The sequence below is a fragment of the Oenanthe melanoleuca genome, chromosome 24, assembly GCF_029582105.1.
Source record: "Oenanthe melanoleuca isolate GR-GAL-2019-014 chromosome 24, OMel1.0, whole genome shotgun sequence".
NCBI lineage: Eukaryota > Metazoa > Chordata > Aves > Passeriformes > Muscicapidae > Oenanthe > Oenanthe melanoleuca.
The window spans coordinates 353223-372786 of record NC_079357.1 but is presented as its reverse complement, the minus strand read 5'-3'; the positions used below and the strand labels follow the sequence as shown (position 1 = coordinate 372786).

Genomic DNA, 19564 nt, shown 5'->3' with positions numbered 1-19564 from the left:
GCAGCATTCACTCAGTGCTGAGCATCAGGGGGTCTTCTCCTGCTCCAACTCTTTCCATGCTGCTGTTCAGTATCCTGCAAGGTGGGCTGCAGGGCTGGCAGCCAGGGAACAAGCCCCTGAGCCCCATGGGGCTGGGGTGGTTTGGTGCTCTGGGCTCTCTGCAGCAGCGAGGGGTGATCCTGCTTGGAGTCAGAGCAGCAGCTGCTTTGGGCCAATAAAACTTACACCTCGGGGAAGTACAGCAGGAGCTCCCAGGCACATGGTCCTCACAAGCCTGCACAGCTGGGGCTGAGCCCTCCCACGAGAGGGTCCACATCCAGCCCTGGACAGGACCAGTGCTGTTTGGTCTTTGGCAGCGAGGCAATAGCAGCGCTCTCCGTGATAAATGGTGGCTGCGATCAGAGGTCAGCACACAGCTACGGGCTGTGTTACTCCTCAGCACACACAAATACTTCTCTGTTTACAGCATCCGATGTTGAAACTTTGCACGTGCTGCTGTCCCGAGTCCTCCCCGGCCGCAGGGCTCAGTGACCGAGGGCTGTGGGCAGCAGCCCGTGCCTTGGGGGCTCAGGGGCACTGGTCAGCCTGCCTGTCCAGCACAGACCCACGTGGCTTTGCAGAGAGTCTGGCTGTCACCAGTGGAGGTGGTAAAATAGAGCCCCAAGCCCCCATTCCACGTGTTCTGGGCGCTGTGTCCCTCCATGCACCCTTAGCAGCAGAGGCTGCTGTGGGCACCCAGCCTTGGCTGCTCCCCGGTGGGTGGTGGGGCTGAGCAATGGCTGGTCCCACAGGGCAGGGGAAATGGGTCTGGGGGGCTGCCAGGGGCAGCAGACATGTCTTGGGAAGGAGATGGGATTGGGTTGGGTTCCTTGGTAGTTTTAGACTTGGGCAGTGCTCCTTTGGCACTGCCTGTTAAATCCTGTCATCCCAGCTTGGTTGCCCAAAGGTGGAGCATCAATGTCTTCACAGCAGAGGATGGGCAATAATGCAGAGTCTGGGCACTGTGGCCGAGCCTGGCACCTTTGCTGTGATCAGTGCTGTGGGCAGTGCCCTGGGCAGAAAGGCCCCTCCTGGTGCCCAGGGTGTGGAGGATGCTCAGCCCCCAGCGCTGTGGGGTGGGGGGCACATGGGGTTGTGCAATGCTGCCTGTGTACCTGGGGCTGCCAGGAAACAGTGAGTGGCATGTTTCCTGTTCAAGAGCTGGTGGTTGTGCTTGTTGCTTGTGATTCGTGTCATGCTGAATTTGGATGGAAATTGGGATTTGGTTAGAAATGTACACAAACAACCTCTTAAAGTGGTTGGGGTTTGTTTTGGAGTACAGTACTTTTTTCAAAAGCACTCAGAACATGTGGAAGGAGTTTGCCAACACAGATTTTGCCCTAACTCCAGTTTTCAGATTTATCAGGTTTATTAAAAGGCTCCAACAATAGCAACAATGACAAACACTGATGGGGAGAGGGTTGTCTCCTCAGTCCTGGGGAGTCACATGCCCATCCATGCCCTCCCTGCAGTTCTTCTCAAGCCAGCCCTGACTTTGGGCAATGTGTGGGTTGCAGGAAGCACCAGGCGGTTTCTCAGTGTTGTTTTGGGTCACTTCCCCCCGTCTCAGGACTCACCCTTCTTTGTTCTCCCCCAGGAAGCTGCACAGTGGGATGAAGACGTACGGATGTGAGCTGTGCGGGAAGCGGTTCCTGGACAGCTTGCGGCTGCGAATGCACTTACTGGCACACTCAGGTGGGTTGGGAGGGGCGCTGGGCTGGGGATGGGGTCTGCTCTCTCTGCCCTCCCAGGGATGCTGTGGCTGCCCAGCTCACACGTCTCCTCTCCAGCAGACACGTGCAGAGCCGGCTGCACCCTTCCCCGGGCAGCACATTGCAAACTTGTTCTCCAGTGCCCAGTAATTTGATTTACTTAAATTTTCTTTTTTGGAGTTTGTTTTCAGTTCCTTAATTGTGGAAATATTTTCCAGACTAAGCAGCTCAGAATAACAAACTCTACATGCCACGCAGCTGCTCATGGTCAGCCCTGCTCGTAGCGTGAGCATTGTTTCCACCTCGGGCCCCCACCGTGGGTTCGTTAGCAAAACTGCAGAATTAGACGTTCTCTGACTAATGAATCCAAGTAGCAGGTTCACAGGCTGCAGGGCCTTTAATTAAATAGATAGGGGAGGGCCAGAGCACTGCTCTGGAGGGAAGACCTGTGCTCTGCAAGTCCATGTTAGCTGATGTTCCCCTTGGGGTGCAGTCCTGGCACATCTGGGGTCTGGTGTGGGGCACTGGAGACAGCCATGGCACCCTGGACCCAGATGCACTCGGGAGTCCTTGTCCTCCTGCTCCGAGGACAGATCTCGGGGGGTGGCAGGTACTGGAGCCACAGATCTGCTTGCACATAGCTGGGCAGGGAAGCTGTATTCTATTTTAAATGCGTTTATATACTTTTATCTATTTTTTACCTGTTTTCATTTCTGCCCCACTGCCTCTTTTTCCTGGGGTTGGGGGGTGCTTCATCTGGCCATTTGCTGCTTTCTGATTTTCGGATCAATACACCCAGCCCTGACCCATCCCCATCCCACCATTTTTTGGGTCAGGCACCAGCTCCTCAGGGTGTCTGCAGACAGCAGCAGGTTTCTGGGGGGGTCCCCGGGATGCTGGTCCCCCTGAATGCTGGAGTTGAGGATGCTGGTCCCCCCCAGGTCTGGGGTTAGGATGCTGTTCACTGGCACTCAGGGCTTGTGTTTGTTATGGTCGCGCTGGCTCCCAGCCTGTCCCTGGCAGGCAGCCAGCTTTGTGGGTACAGTATGTACAGTGAACGCTGAGCCAAGCTTGTCATCGCACAGGATTAATTTTTTTTTTTTTTTCGTGAATCCGGCGAGGAGGGGGGGTGGGGAGAGCTCTGCCTCGAGCTCGCAAACAGCCGCTGTGAATTCCAGCGCTGTTATTTATTAAAGCAGGAGACCTTTGCACCTCTTCCCTCGCCTCCCCCCCGCCACCAGCCCTGGACACAGCGAGGTTGTGCTGGAGCAGTGGTGGCTTGTTTTCAGCTCTGAAGGTGGCTTTGCCTCCACAGCATGTGTTTAACTGGGAGTTGGCAGTGGGATGGCTTGTGCCCCCTTGGCACCCTTCTCCAGCCCCAGTGCCAAAGAGTTTAAGGGGCTGAACATCTGCAGCTTTCCCATCCCAGTGTTGATGGGTTATGGCAAAGGTTCCTATTGAGGCTGGGGACCAGCCCTGGGGGCTGTGGTGCTCTGTGGCAGGATGGGCTGGGCACACAGCACTGCTGTGCCACAGCCTTGCAGGTGCAGGGCAAATCCTCAGCCCCATGTTGACTCTCAGAATAAGGAGTTAATGTAAAATCTTTAATGCCATACAGAGTCTTTCCCTACCTGCTGCCTGCACTGCTGGCAGACAAGCTCCCCGAGACCTCTAAGGCTGTCATGGAAAGTTGTCCTTCTCCCAGAAAAGCAAATTGTCAGGGAAGGCAAGGTGGGAGACGCACCTTGTTGGTTGTGTGGTTCAGAGATCCATTGGTTTGACCAGGGAGGCTGATCCCAGTACTGCTGCTCCCTCAGGTTCATCCTAGCCAGAGCTGATGCTCCGTGGGTGCTCATTCTCAGCCTGGGATGATGCTGGTTACTCAGCAGCTGCTGTGAGCTGGGTTTGTTCCCCAGGACAGGGAGGAAAGGGGGTTTCTGCCTGTCCCCTCTTGCTTTGCCTCTCCATCCAGCAGAAGTGGCTGCTGTGGAGATGGCTGTGCTGCCTTTCTCCAGTCTGGGCTGGAATAGCTGATAGTGTGCAGGGATGCTCATGGGCAGCGTGGACAGCATACAGGCAGCAGCCCTGCAGACCCCTGCCCTGATGCTTCACACTCTCCCTCCCCACCCAAATATGCTCCTTCATCATCAGGAGAGGCAGAAGAAAGCCCCAAGGTCCTATTGGGTGATGGACGAGCTATCCAGGCACCAGGGTTTGCTGGGGGAGCGGGGTCTGGTAGGGATGGCACCTCAGGCAGAAGGGGACGGCACATCCCACCCTGGCCTCTCTCTGCCCGGTGGAGGAAGAGGGGTCTCATCCCGGGCCATCCACCCCCCGGGCATTGCCCCCATTCCCCGGTACCGGTGGATGTGCGGGCTGGGCTCCACTCCCCATTCCTCGGTACCGGTGGATGTGCGGGCTGGGCTCCCGTCCCCATTTCCCGGTACCGGTGGATGTGCGGGCTGGGCTCCCGTCCCCACTCCTCGGTACCGGTGGATGTGCGGGCTGGGCTCCACTCCCCATTCCCCGGTACCGGTGGATGTGCGGGCTGGGCTCCCTCCCTGGCCCGGTACCGGTGGATGTGCGGGCTGGGCTCCCGTCCCCATTCCCCGGTACCGGTGGATGTGCGGGCTGGGCTCCACTCCCCATTTCCCGGTACCGGTGGATGTGTGGGCTGGGCTCCTGTCCCCATTCCCCGGTACCGGTGGATGTGCGGGCTGGGCTCCACTCCCCATTCCCCGGTACCGGTGGATGTGCGGGCTGGGCTCCCGTCCCCATTCCCCGGTACCGGTGGATGTGCGGGCTGGGCTCCCGTCCCCATTCCCCGGTACCGGTGGATGTGCGGGCTGGGCTCCCGTCCCCATTCCCCGGTACCGGTGGATGTGCGGGCTGGGCTCCCTCCCCGGCCCGGTACCGGTGGATGTGCGGGCTGGGCTCCACTCCCCATTCCCCGGTACCGGTGGATGTGCAGGCTGGGCTCCCTCCCCGGCCCGGCCGGTACCCGCGGCTCCCCGGGGAGCTCCCCCCCCGGCCCGGCTGGCCGGCGTCCCGCGCTCGGTCCCGGGTGATGTCAGCGGCCTGCCGGCAGGTCTGGATGTTCTGCCAGCGTTCCCGCGTTTATGATCATCCGCAGATGTGCATCCAAGAACACACTGTACCCACAGCAGAAATTAATGCAGGCTTGACTGCCGGCCAAGCCGCGCACACGGGGGAGAGGAAGAAAGAAAACAAAAACTGTTTAATGCTGTTTATAAATTATACACTGGCTGATGAAAAATACATTTCTCTTAGCCCCCACCCCTCCCCTCCCCATCCTCTCTGCCTCAAGAGCCTGAACTGAGACCAGAAAATTATGGTTTGCTTTTTAGCTCCTGTTTTGGCCGTGTTCCTGGACCTGGCCGCTGGGTTGAAGCCAGCTTCTTGCTTCTGCCCGCCCTCACCTGATGAAATACGTTTATTTTTCACCCACCGTCTCTCACCGCTCCCTTGTCTTGGCCGCCCCTTGTTATTGACATTATTGACATTATTGACATTAGTGATGTTATTGAAGGCGGGGGCAGAGCGGGGTGCCAGGACCCCTCACACACACCCAACACATCCCATGTCTGTCAGTCTGTCCGTCTCGTTCCCTCACAGTGCCCGTGGCTGTCACTGCCCACCCACTTTCTGCTGGAGGGGGGAAACTTCCCAAACTTCCCCCAGGGCTGTGGTGCTGGAGACCCCCCTCACTCGGGCTGGGGGGCAAATGGGGCAGGAGCTCCCCCATCCCTGCCCACCTTCCCCACACGCTCGCCAGCCATTTAGGCAGCTTTTGTGTTGTTTTTAATACCGCTAATGTTTATCATTTGCCCAACAGGCTTGACAGATTTTGTTTCCTGTCGAGCGGCGGCGGTGGCGAAGCCCCCCCGGTTGCCAAGGAGCCGCCTCCCCGCACCGTCACGGGCTGATTTGGTATTCCGCGCGGCGCCCCGCCGCATTTCTGTATGCAAGACAAAGTGTTTTGATGGAGGACGATTGCAGGAGTGTCTGGAGGCTGTTTGGAGTTTTATGGGCTGTGCAGTACGCGCCGTGCTCGCTCGCCGTGCGGGGCTGCCGGGGATGGGGTCTGTCATTTTTTCCCCGTGGAGAGGATGCTGCTGGAGAGAGTGGCACTGGCAGGGGCATCAGGAGAGGGGGCTGCATAAAACCCTGTCCGTTTGGGATCCCAGATTTATTATTATAATTAATAATTTCAATTATTATTTTTTTAATGAAGATACTTCAGCAATCCCGTGTGGAGCAGGAGTTGGTGGCACTGCCTGGCCGAGGCTGGGTGATGGTGTTGCCACCACCTCACCCACCCCCAAGCCCCTGCTCCATCACTCCAGGTGCTTTCCCAAGGCTCTCCAGGGCAGCCCGTGAGATGCTGCCACAGCATCCTTCTCTGACGAGTTTCCAGCACTCCAACTCAAGGTCCCTCCTCACTCTGTAATGTCCACACCTCACTTTTTCTTATATTAATTATATATTAATTATTACCTTTCCATGGCACTTGGGGAAGCAGAAGCTGAACTCTCCAGGCCTGCTCTGCAGCTCTGTCTTTTTTCAGCCCTTCTTGGGTTTCTCCACTGTATTTTTTTTAGCACAGAGATTTTCATGACTTGTCTCTTCCACTTGGGTGAAACAGGGGAGAAGGGAAATAATAATAATAATAATAATAATAATAATAATAATAATAATAATAATAATAATAATAATAATGGCAATAATAAAAATCCAAAAGTGGCTTGATGTGGGCAAAAGAAGAAAACAAGAGAATGGGATAGAGAACAGGCTAAATTTAAAATTGTAATTGGCTGACTTCCACAGGCTTGCGGGTGTTTTAATGACTCATAATAACTTCATTTAAAACCAGCTGAGCAGAAAATAGATTGGAGAGGAGCCTCAGGCCATTATGGATTTGTTTTTTTTTTTTTGACAAGCTCTGTTTTCGGCAGCCAGGAAGGCACTCGCAGAGGGCTCGGCTGCTGCGCTCCCCGAGTTGGTGGTCTGCCCGGCAGAGATTGTATAGAAGCTGGGCTGGCTCTTCTCTTTTTTTCCCCTTTTTTTTCACTGATTAAAAATAGATGCCTTGAGGTATTATTTTAGCATCACTGTGGTTTGGTGCTTTTTTCTTTGCACTTCTGATGTGGTAAACTGAACATAAATAAAATTGTTTTTGAAATTACTGAATTAATTAGGTAGTAAAGCAATGGCAGTGCATAAATTTTCTTGCCAATTTTTTTTAAATCCATATTCTCCCCCCCCACACACATAACTCCATCTTCTCACTGATTACAGCCTGTTAATAATATATAATCCCAAATTTTTATTAATCCCTTCTGCTGAGGGAGGGGATGTCACAATCTACTGATGGGGCCATTATGCCGAAACAGCAGCAGGGAAGGCTAGATCCTCCCCCACCATTCTCCTCACCAATTTCCCATCTTCCTCCTCCTTTAGCCATCTTCCTCCTCCTCCAGAGGATGCTGACAGTCCCTCTTTTTCCTTTATTCCTTCTCTTTTCCTGAGCTAGAGTTCTGAGTGGCTCTTCCATAACCCCACTGGGAAGTTTCTCCTCCCCACCAAAGTAATTAAATGATGGGCATTGGGAGGGACTGTTGGGATGATGGTGGCTGAAACAAGACGAGCTCTGTCCTCCAGCCCATCAGCTAAGCCTGTGGGGAGGGAGCCACAGCCCCTGCCCTGTCCTGCTCCATGGGGCATCCTGCTCCATGCCGTGCCCACAGCCCGGCAGCCTGCTCCCTCGCCTTTCTTGGAGGGAAAATTGAATGATGGAATCATAGCACCATTAAGGTTCAAAAGGACCTTCAAGAGAATGAAGTGCGGCCTGAGTTCTGCCCCTCCTTGTGGCTTCGCCGGGGGCGCTGCCGACCTGGGCAGCTCCAGCCTTGCTCGGGGGGCACATGGAGCGGCAGTGACTGCGCGGGTCGCGCAGGATGGAACGAGCAGCGGCTGCTCACCCGTGCGCGCCCTTTATCAGGCAGGGGCTATAAATTTGCTTGTGCGGATATAAATGTTCGGCGGGGGGCTGGTGCCAGCAGCAAGGCTCGCTCCGAAACACGGCCGATACTTGGCAGCACGCGGAGTCCCGTCCCATCCCATCGATAAGATCATCTGGAGATATCTGTGTGTTGTAGGCGATACGAGGCGCTGGCTAAATATACCCTGCCCAAACCTGCGCGTGCGTTCAGAGGCTGATGGCTTCTGCCTAAAGCGGGGAGGAAGGCAAGGGGGGAGAAGAGAGCCCTGCCATGAGCTCCGCTTTCCAACGTGTCCTGCTCCCTTTCATAACAAACAGCAAGCCGTGGTGGTTTTTGGTTTTTTTTGGTTTTTTTTTTCTGAGCCCTGTTATAATAAGCTCAGATGTTGGATGACATTTTCCCGGTGACTCACATAGTAAAATTAACCTTGAACTATTTACATATTCAATCGCCGCCCTCCTCCTCCTCCTCCCCCTCCCCGCCGGCGTGTGTACATTACAGGAATTCTGGCTCCGTATCAGTTTTTGTTTTGCTGATGAGAAAAAAAAAATAAAAAAAAAAACCTCCCCCCGCCTGGAGTACACATCTACTTGAGGGAAAGAACACGCAGTCCTGGCCTTTGGAAATTGGCAGGCGGCGTGCTGTTCCCGCGCTGATAAGAGGTACTGTAAATAAAACTGTACGGCAGCGCCTGCTGTAAATGCCCCGCGTCTGTACTCATTGTTCTGACAGCTCCGGCTTTTTTTGGGTCCGCTGTTTTGGTACACACTGTGCTTCCTTATGTAAGCCAGTGCGCCCGGCTCCTCCCTGCGTTCGCCCTGTTTATTTTCGCCTCGCCAGGAATTTTTCCTCCCCCCCCGCCCGCCCCCCAGCCAGATGCTGGCCGCCTTTGCCTCGCCTGGCTGTGCCTCTGCGGCCCCTCTGGCCACAGCTCGCAGAGGGCACTGGCACGTCTCTCCTCCCCGCTAATCCCGTGTGGAAATGGGGGAAGTTGAAGCGAACGCGGTGTTTGGCAGGAGCGCGCTGTGTCTCGGGCTGCGGGTGCAGCGAGCCGCTGCGGGGCTCAGGGAGGGGCAGCCGCCCTGCCGGGGACAACCTGTTGCTGCCACAGTCGCTGCATCCTCACGGATCACGGGCTGCCACATCCCCGTGGATCGCACTTGGCTGCGGTGGGGCCGGCGGAGCGTTGAGTGGCGATGGAGAGCCATTGCCTTGGCAACTGCGGGCTGCGCATCGCCCGCGCCGCGCCGAGCGAGCGGGGCCAGCCCGCGCTGCTGCCCCATCCATCCGGCCCTGGCCACCCCAGCCCACCCGTGTCCCCTCCCTGGACACGCTCTTCCTCTCGCTGCTGTGCCTGGAGAGGCACCTCCGGCGGTGTCCCCGTCCCTGATGGCACCTCGGTGACAGGTGTGAGAGACCCGCCCTGCAGCACCCCAAAGTTTGGGTGTGTTCGCCCCTTCGGAGCAGCCGATGGCCCAGGTGCACTCGGGTTGTTTTAAATGCAAACTTGACATCGCAGTGAGGGCGGCAGGGAACAACATATGCACAGTAAACAGGCAGACTGTCATATTGATTAACAGATGAGACCTCTATTATCGATCAGCTCTTGGCGAGAAAATTTATCACTTTTAATTTCGCCGCTGCCAAATATTTCTGCCTGCGAGCCAGCCGTTACTGAGACAATTTAAAGGCAAAGGAATTCACTTTTCAATGTGTCTCATGATACCTCTCTCCCTATTGCCTTCTGTGCCCACCTTTCCCAAATCTCACCCTAGCTGTGGGACGAAGGGCTCGGTGGGGTGGGAAGGAGAGGGGAGAGGCAGTGTGGACCCCTGCAAATGGGCAGCACAGCATTCTGTGAGGCAGTGCCCCCACCTTGATGCTGCTCTGCAACGTTCAGCTCCTCACAACAGATGAATCAAACCTTGGAATGGGGCTGTGGCTTTGTCCCACAGTGCTGTTGGATATGGCGTGCCATTAATCTGGTTTCCTCTGGAAGTTACTTATCTGCTGCTGGGCATCCTGGGTTTTTCCTCACCCAAACCAGCAGCACATGTTGATAGTAATTTTCTAAGAACTGCCCCAAATCCCACATGTCTTTCCAATAGTCAGGGATGCCTCTGAGCTTGTTGCTCAGTTGTCCCATTCCAACCACATCCCTGATCAAGTGCTACCAGCAGTAGCAGCCACAATGGGAAGGGACAGGAAACCAGTTGCAATTGAATAAGTTGCAATACTAATGAAATGCATTGATATTTAATGGTTTTTAATAATAATAATAATAATAATCCTTTCCTGGCAAGCAGCTCTGTATTTTGCTGTGATGTGCAAGGAGCAGGAACACAGGGCTGAACGAGGCACTGCTTTTGCTGGCTGCACAGGGGACATTAAACATGAGACCTCCATGGCACTGGGCCTGGAGTGTTAATGGCAGCAGCAGTGTCCATGTGCACGTTCAGGTGTGCATCTTTCTGTCCCTAGAATAACCCTGCTGTCCCTTTTCTCTCCGCAGCGGGTGCCAAAGCCCTGGTCTGCGATCAGTGCGGCGCCCAGTTCTCCAAGGAAGACGCGCTGGAGACGCACCGGCAGACACACACCGGTACGTGGCCCTCCCTCCCACCCTCCACTTAGGCGAGGTTTCAACTTCTGGGCTGCCTTTGTCACCCTTTGCCCAGCAGAGAGCTGGACCCTCTGCAGTTCCTGCCTCTGCACTGTCCAGGCAGCTCCAGTTCCTCTTACACTAAGCACAGATTTAGGCACCAGTTGATGCAGTGCTGTTTCACCACTGCTCAGCATTATCATGGGAAGCAATGGCAGAACAAGGTGAGATCGTTTGTCCCCTTTGCAAGCAAAGCTTGTCCCTGTCCAAACGCCTCCCAGAAAGTTGGTTTCTGACATGTTTCTGTTCTGGCACTTCCCCAGCCCTTCAGTGATTCCACCATCAGGGGCACAAGGATCTCTTTAAGCCTCTTGCAAAAGGTGCTGTGCCTGGGAAGGGTTTGCTTGGGGGAATTCACAGCCAGGCAGTCCCAGGTGCAGCCCTTCACCCTCCAAATCTAGACTGGAGCAGGACACAGCGCCTGCTCCTCCTGTGCTATATTGGGAGCGGTTTAACTGAGCACAGGTTCATCTTTCAGTGCTGGAAGCCGTGGTAAATGCCACTGGCATGAGTTTGTGCTAGGGGCTGGCACAGAGAGCTGGCCGACTTCATGCTGGGGTGCAAAGTGCTGTGTCACCGGGCGGGAATGGCTCCGGCTGTCACCCGGTCATGGAGTGTGCTGGCCGAGCACCAGTCCATAAATCCTGAAGTACTTGCCCTCCCTGTCCATACCCATACAGCTGGAGGCTGGGTTTTGCCATTCCAGGTCTGCTTGGAAGCCCTGTATGCTGTGGGCTGAGGAGAAGGGCTGTGAAAGGGCAGCCAGCACGGTGAGGGACTGGCTGCAGGGCTGAACAGCCCAAGCCCAGGCAGGGGTTTCAACGTGGCCAAGCAAATTGCAGCCAGTTCCCCCCTCCTTTCTATTTCCCAGACCCATTGAACATTCTGGGGTGACAAGTGGGAGCCCAGCCGTGGAGCTCAAAGATGCCTGCACCCAAAACCACCCTGCAGATGCAGAGCAGTTCGGCTGACAGCCCTGACTCTCCTGTAGGGATTAAACCCGCTGGGCTGGTGAATCCTTGGGGCTGGGCTGTGCCAAAGCTCAAAGGGCAAAGGGCAACCAGAGCAGGGGGCACCGTGACCTGAGGGGAGCTTGTCATCACTGCCTCCAGCTGTAAACATGGCAGAGAGGGGCTGATTCCCAGGGCAGCCAAAATAAATTATTTCCTCTCCTCTGCTGGCATGGAAAGCATCCCTCCCCTGCTTTGCTGTAATTAGCCCCCTTCCCAAATAATAGTATCTTCCAGAATGGGTTTGTTTTGGGCATTCTTCCTTTGTCCTTAGATCCAAGTTGGCTGGCAAAAGACCTTCCAACTTTCCAGGTAAAAGAAATGCTTAATCATTTTTGGTGGAGAGGCAGGTAGAGGTCTTCAGGGATGGCATCAAAAGCTGAGCAGGGTGTCTGGTACAGGCTGACCAAATCCACCCACATTACTCAAAAACAGTGTTCAAGGGACCTCTTCCCAGGAGTCGTTGTTTCCCCACATGACCTACAGCTGTGGAGCTTTGTGCAAGAGGTGAAGGGTTCTCGGGGTTTTCTTTCAGCATATGGGGCTATTTCTCAGGTGGACTCTCAGCACCCAGGACCCCATTTCTGTTACTTGTTTTCCCCACTGCCCTCTCTGCTGCTTTGAATGACAGTAACACAGAGCCAGGCTGTTGTACATGTGCTGCATCAAGCCCTGCTCATCTCTACAGCAGAAAACTAACACCCCACTTCCTGAGGCAAGGCAAAAAACAAGAATAAATACAAAAAAATAGTTCCTGTTTGTAAGCACGGCGCTGGCAGGGCTGTGTGCAGCCCCACTGACACGGGGCTGAGACGCCCTCTCCGGGTGTGCGCTGTCCTTGGCCCCCGTCCCGCTGCAATAGGAAAAGCAGCAACTGTTTTGGCTCATCTTCCAGCAGCACAAGCTTGGTGCTGGGGAGGAGAGCATGGAAAATTCCTTACCCTTCTCCTCCAAAGTAGAGGGAAAAACAGAATGCATTGAGATGGCAGCCCGAGTAGCCCGGGCAGCGCCGCTCGGAGTCGGGATGAGCGCACGAGAGGTGTTTGTGCGACGGGTTTGGGCTCGTGCCGACGTTTATAAATATCAGAGGTGACTCGTCTCGGGTTTCCTGCCGTGTGCCAGGGCAGTTAGCGCACGGCAGCCGCGTCAGTCAGCGGGACAGATTTACTCCTGACCCAGTTTCACGTGAGCATGAGCGACACCTACAACCGTGTTTGCTTCGGCAGGTAGTTGGCTCTTTGATTTGTGGGGCTGGCACAGGACCCTTCACTCTCCATTGCCACGTCCCCTGGGAGCATTCCCTTCCTACATCCCATACTCACATCCCTCATACTCCCTCGTATCCTCTGCTCTGGGACACCAGTAGCAGAAAAGAATTAATAAAACCAACATGTAACTGAAAATGGAAAAGCTCTATATCTTCCCCCCTTTTCTTCCCCCCCGTTTTTTTCTTTTGCTGGGATGTTGGTAGCGTTTTGATTTAATAGTTGGCCAAACACAAGGGTCTATTTTATTCAGAGTTTACAGGCCTCAGGGCTGTTATTCCTCCAAATTTAATAGCATTGAAATTGCAGGGTTGGCGATAATTTGCCTATCACTTTCTGCTCTCCCATTGATGTTTATTGTCAGCGGGATGGAATCTCAATCCGATTCACTTAGATAACATGTCTGTTAAACATTTAGATAATTGTGCCATCATTAACTTGTCACATTATTTTAGAGATTCAAAACAGTCGTGCAGTATAAGCGGAGGTGCAAAGGGAGAAAAATCTGGTGTGTGAGAGCAGGAACCCGGGAGCAGAGGTGGCAGGATGCCCCCGCGCTGGGTTCCGTGGCAAGTGTTGCTCAACGACCGCACGGGCACTTTTAAAAATTTTTAAATTATTTCTGTATTATATGCCAGAGTGCTCGGTGTTTTTCCATCGAAGAGCATCCCCATTGCTGGCTTGGGTTTGCCAAGGGCTGCGTGGGAGCCTGGGGGAGGTGGAGGGAGCATTGCACCGGAGCTGCACTGTCACACGGGCACACACCACCCCTGTTCTTGGCAAATGTGCACTGAGTCAAATTTATTACGTTTGCTTTATCTCCTCACATTTGCTTTGCTTTCTCTGCCTCAAAATGGTTCCAGCCCAAAGCCTTGCAGTGATGCTGCAGATGTGTGGCACACTACTTCTTCCAGTGTGGAAATGACAGATTTTGAGCAAGTGGAACATAACAGATGAGTTTGGTGATGTGAGCTGTCAGTCACACTGAAACACAAATTCTGTTTGCCTCACACTCAGTGTGGCACTGCAATTAATGGTCAGGCCAGTGCTCTGCTAGGATGGACATGACTCTGCTGGTGGCTGGGGCTCCTCTCAGTGGTGCCGCTGGCCACCAGCAGCCATCTGCAATGTCCCTGCTCCAGCAGCAGATTTGGGAGATGCTGTTTGTGCCTTGTCCTGCTGCATCTCCTTCCACAGTTTGATCAGAGCAATGGCTGGCACATGCAGCTAGCATGAGCAGCTGGCACACTTCCTTACCAAAACCAGACATCTTCTGGGCTGCCTGTGACTTTCTGTTACCGTTTCACAGGACTCAGGAGGGTTTTCTGAGAGCAGCCCAATGAGGCTTTGGGGGAAAATACCTCCAGATCGTGCTTTTCTCCGTAGCTAGAGATAATGCACTGTAGTATTAAGTACGCTTAGAGGTAATTATCCCTCCCGTGCTCGCCTGGGCTGCACAGTCCCGGCAGGAGGAGGGAGCACCAGTGCTGCTGGGCTGGGCTGGGCTGGGCTGGGCTGTGCTGGGGTGTTCTGGGCTGGGCTGGGCTGGGCTGTTCTGGGCTGTGCTGGACAGCTGCTGCTTCAGAGATTTTCTCTTGGGTGCGAGAGTGGATTCTGGATGCTCAGGTGCTGGCCCCAGCTCACAGAGGGTCTGGGGCAGTGGGTCCTAGGGGCACAGCACAGAGCCCCTTTGTCTGACAGTAATGTCCTGTGACAGCACTTGAAATCTGAGTCCTGGCGCGCATTCCTGTAGCTGGGAATCTCCCTGCCTCCCAAACCACGGCTGCTTCTGCCACCTTGACAGCAAATGGCAGCAAGAATTCCCTGTGCTCCTTGGTGCACACATGGGGAAATGTGACGAGGCCAGGCATCGTGCAAGCTGCTGGATTCACCACAACAGGCGAGGAGATGGGAGCATGGCAGAGCCATGCAGCCACGATGGCATCAGGGCCAATGGCCTGCCTTTAATTTTCCTGTGCAAATACTATTTAAAGCGCGATGAGAAAAGCCCTCTCGCTAAGCTACGGAGAAATCTTTCTTGTCCTTTAATTCTAGATGAAGGGGATTAGTGTGAACATATTTAACCTCTGACCCATGGACAAAGGCATTATCAAATTTAGTTGCCAAGTGGCTCCCCATTTAACCAAACCAGTGCGGTATCACTGCAAGTTTTTTCCTTTCCCTCCCTTGAAAGCTTTAACATCTATTGTTGCCCTGGAGCACCAGAGGGACTCGGCAGCCCTCCTCTGCTGGCATTCAGGGTGCTGGTCAGAGCCCCGTAAGGGAACACAGCATGACATGGTAGTCACTGCTAGAATCCACAAAGGCTTCACAAAGCCAGCCCCTCAAAAAGCAAAGCCTTCTGTAAATGGGGCTGGTTTCTCTCCCTGGTTTCTGCATGCCCAGCTCAGCGCTGGCCACGTGCTAGCCTGTGGTGGCACGGAGATGCTTGGCCATCTCTCCAGGGCACGGAGTGATGTCTCTGTCCCCCTTTGCTCTGGAGCAGAAGGGATCAGCTATGGCAAGCTTGAGGATGCTCAGCATTTCCATGCTGGGCTTTATAAAAGAGGGATGAAACACAGTCTCAGAGGCAGCCGGGGTCTCCTGGTCCAGCAGAGGAATGCCGAGAGGGGCCTCCCGTCAGGAGCCGGTGTCCGTTTACAGTGCATCTCTCATAAACCCGGCGGCGGGGGCGAGGGCAGGGGGACCGGCCCTCCTGGTATGTGATTGATTATCTGGTATTTATGCCATTGAGGACTTTTCAGCGGCTCGGGGTCAGGGGGTCATCTCATGTGTCTTGCTGCAAATCCGCTTCCTTTTGTACAGTGCGGGCTGGGTGAGCAGACACACAAAAACAGCTTTTTCTTTTCCTTGGGAAAAAGGGGAGGGGGGCGGGCTGGTGTCAATGAATTTTTTTTTTCAGCCTTTCCTGAATAGTGTCCTTTTTAATTCCAAAGAACTTTTAATTAAAAGTAGCAGGAAAGTTCATCTCGACAAGGTTTAACTTACCTTAGCAGTTACTTTTGTCCCCCGGGATTCGCGTCTCCCCGCTGTACAAAAACCCCCAACAACTGGGGGCCAGGCTGCGCTTGGTGCCGCTCCACATCTCCTCGGCTTTGCCAAGGGGGCCTTTTCATCTTTTCTCTTTTTTTAATGATGGGGGTGCAGGAATAATAAGCAGATGCTGCGAGTCCCGGCTTTGTGCCTGGCGGCAGCCGGTCACTCCACGGGCCAGGCTCTGCCAGGCAGCTGCCCCAGCGCCAGAAAGGTCATTTCGTTGGTTGGGGTGTGGAGCAGGGCTTTGTGACAGCTCCATGGGACTGGAGGATGCTAGAATGGTGCCACCCCGAACAGGAGAGATGCACGAGTGGAGCAGATTGGCAGTGGGCAGGTGGTGCTCTCTGCCAGGTGGGGTGATGGCAGTGGTGATGGTGATAGTGGTCCCCCATGGGAGGACCCCTCAGTCTCCTCACCAAAGCTCTTTTTTGGGAGATGGAGCAGTTTCTAGCACATCAGTTGAACAGCAGTTCAGAAGCAGTGGAGGAAATACTCTGGGTTTTCAGCAGAAAGTCAGATTGTTTTTTCAGCTGATTTCAGTCCAAATTCCAGCTGGGAAGAGGAAATCTGGGAAGCTGGTGCAGTGATGAAGAGTAAATGTGACAGCTTCCCATCTGATGCAGTGGTCAGAAATGTCACCATGATTTCCTGGTGGTTGCCCCAGAGAAACTGGTTCTGAGGAGAGGCAGAGGTGTCCCAATGCAGTTTCCTTGGGAATGGCAGGGCTGAATCTGGCGTTCCCCAGAATGGTGTGAGATTTGGGGAAAGCAGCACAAAAGGGTGGTGTTGCACATAGATGTTCAGATACCAGATTACTGCATTTTGAATAGGTGATGTGTTTTGCCAGGAAAGGGGGCAGTTTTCCATTGGGACCTTTAGGGATGAAACAGCTGAGTGATGGTTTTTGCCAAGGATGATTGTGAGTCTGCCTGAACAAGTTTAATATGTATTGATATATTTTGATAGATACTCAGCACAATAAAAAGGCTTTGGGGTTGCCACTTTGCAGGGATGATATGCCTCCAGCTTTGGCCAGAAGGCTTTAAGGGCTGCAAACAGTTTCAAACAACTGTTTGGCCTGAAAAAATGGAAATTGGGCTGGAGAGCACAGCACACCATAGGTGTGAAGTGTCCACAGTGCAATTCCAGGCTAGAAGCATTAAAACCTCAGGAACCTCCCACCTCCCCCAGCCAGGAGGTGAAAATGCAATAAAAAGGATTGGCCCTTAGAAACTCCCTCTGCCAGGTTTGCACAGCACTCAGTTTCTTCGGGAAGAGGAGGAAAGGTTGCTCAGGCTCTGTTAGTGTGGGCTGGGGTGATGCTGAGCACATGTCTTCCTTCCAAAGCCTGGGGCCCACATTCAGGGACTAGACTGGGGAGCAGAGGCAGCATTACCAGTGCTGGAAGAAGGGGTTAGGCATGCAGTGCTCCGGGGTGGCTTGTTCTGGGCACAGGGGTGTGTCTGGACCAGTTCTGTCCCACGAGGGCATCCCTCACAGGCCTGGAGCTGCCCAGATCCCTTGGATTGCATCTCCATGGTGCGCTCAGCATCCTGCCCTGGACATGGGGGACACACTGCAGTCCCCCCTGGCAGCTGATCCCACACCCTCCCAGAGATGTGTTTCCCTTGGAACGCCCCGTTTGGGGCACGGGCAGCCGCAGAGCCTCACCCAGCGCGCGTCCAGCTGCCGCCGTGATTGACGCAAAGCCAGTCTATAAATAAAGTCTTTCTCTCCTCTCATAAAGACTTTGCGGTTTAGTTTGCTTTCAAGGTCAAGATCAGACCTTTCTAAATAAACACATATCAAAGGATCATTAGCGGAGCAGCACTGTTAAATTGAGATATTAACTTCTGTCAGCCGCGCGTTTCCTTTTTGTTCTGTAACTCGCGACTGCAGCGGGTTTTTATTATTTTGGCCCTAGGCAGTAGCATCTGGCTTCTGTAGAGACTGTAAAAATTAAAAAGCAACACAAATCATTGCGAGAGAAAAGCAGTAAATTCAATGATAAGAATTTAAAATTAAGATGTTTCGGCGCTTTTATATTCTGCAAAACATGAAACGAATGAGTTGTGTGCCTGTTGCCATAAAGGCACCGCTGCTTCTCGTCGCCTGGCTCGTTCCTTCCCCGCACGCACCCTCGTAATCGCTTCACTTGGGCAGGAAACGCAGCGAGGGAAGGTGATGGTGATGGTGGCAGTGATGGAGATGGTGGCAGTGATGGAGATGGTGATAGAGATGGAGATGGTGATAGAGATGGAGATGGTGATGGAGATGGTGGCAGTGATGGTGATGGTGATGGAGATGGTGATGGAGATGGTGATGGAGATGGTGGCGGTGATGGTGATGGTGATGGAGATGGTGATAGAGATGGAGATGGTGATGGAGATGGTGGCAGTGATGGTGATGGTGATGGTGGCAGTGATGGTGATGGTGGCAGTGATGGAGATGGTGATGGAGATGGAGATGGTGATGGAGATGGTGGCAGTGATGGTGATGGTGATGGTGATGGTGATGGTGATGGTGATGGTGATGGAGATGGTGATAGAGATGGAGATGGTGATGGAGATGGTGATGGAGATGGTGGCGGTGATGGTGATGGTGATGGTGATGGGATGGTGATGGTGATGGGATGGTGATGGTGATGGGATGGTGATGGTGGTGATGGTGGCAGTGATGGCGGTGATGGTGACAGTGGATGGAGATGGAGATGGTGCCAGTGATGGTGATGGTGATGGTGATGGTGATGGTGATGGTGATGGAGATGGAGATGGTGATGGAGATGGTGATAGAGATGGAGATGGTGGCAGTGATGGTGGCAGTGATGGAGATGGTGATAGAGATGGAGATGGTGATGGAGATGGTGATGGAGATGGTGGCAGTGATGGTGATGGTGATGGTGATGGTGATGGTGATGGAGATGGTGGCAGTGATGGTGATGGTGATGGTGATGGAGATGGTGATGGTGGTGATGGTGGCAGTGATGGCGGTGATGGTGGCAGTGATGGAGATGGAGATAGTGATGGTGATGGTGGCAGTGATGGTGGTGGAGGGTGGTGGGGAAGGCACAAGGTGCGACCAGTTGGGCATGGGGGAGCAACGGGCTGCCAAAAGGGAGGACGAGAAGGGGATGCTCTTGTCCCACCATGCTCAAAGGAAGACAGAGAGCTACGAGGGTGTGACTAATGAGGATCCAGAACCACACTGTCCCCCAGGTCCAGATGGCCCCTGGAATAAATCACCCCCAGCAGGCATGAGCTGCCTGTGCCAGAGCTGCAGCTCAGGGCCTGGCACCCATTGCCCAGGCTGCTGCGGGCACCAGCATCCCATACATCCTCCATCTGCCCTGGGCAGTGGGGAGAGCAGGAGCGTGGCTGGCTGGGAAGCAGCCCTGTGCATCACCCAGGACCAAGAAATGAGGCATTTATTTTGGGGGGTTTGTTAATCTTGCTTGCAAGGTCAGTGTTGTGCAAGTGCTCTGAAAAGCCAGAGCTTTCCTCAGCCTTTGTAAAAGGGTGAGCTGGCATGGAGGCAGCAGGCAGTGCCAGAAGCTTGCCCTGCCCTCCTGTTGCAGCCAGAGTGTCCATGTCCAGCCCAGGAGGAAAACCAGCAGGGGAGGGAGAGCAGGCGGCGTCGGCTGCTTTTTAAGAATTAATTTTCCATAGTCGGTTAAAGTTGGGAAGAAGGCTGTGCTATCTCTAAGTAAATAATAATAATCAAACAAGTGCCCCCTTGGGAGAAGTTGCCTTCCATAAAGATGTTAATTAGCACAGAAGCCAAGCTGTGGAGTCCAGAGGCA

The 19564-nt window shown here is 53.9% G+C and overlaps 1 protein-coding gene across 5 annotated transcripts in view; it reads left to right on the top strand.

Annotated features, from left to right (window-relative positions):
- ZBTB16 (zinc finger and BTB domain containing 16) overlaps positions 1 to 19564 on the top strand; it is a 56180-nt gene that overhangs the window by 25765 nt on the left and 10851 nt on the right. For 3 of the 5 annotated variants that reach the window (XM_056509519.1, XM_056509520.1, XM_056509521.1), the window contains 2 exons: positions 1637 to 1734; positions 10287 to 10373. In XM_056509519.1, the coding sequence (XP_056365494.1) occupies positions 1637 to 1734; positions 10287 to 10373 (185 nt within the window). Of the gene's footprint in view, positions 1 to 1636; positions 1735 to 5607; positions 9812 to 10286; positions 10374 to 19564 lie in introns of those variants that run through there. The other 2 variants (XM_056509523.1, XM_056509522.1) reach the window with 1 other exon arrangement.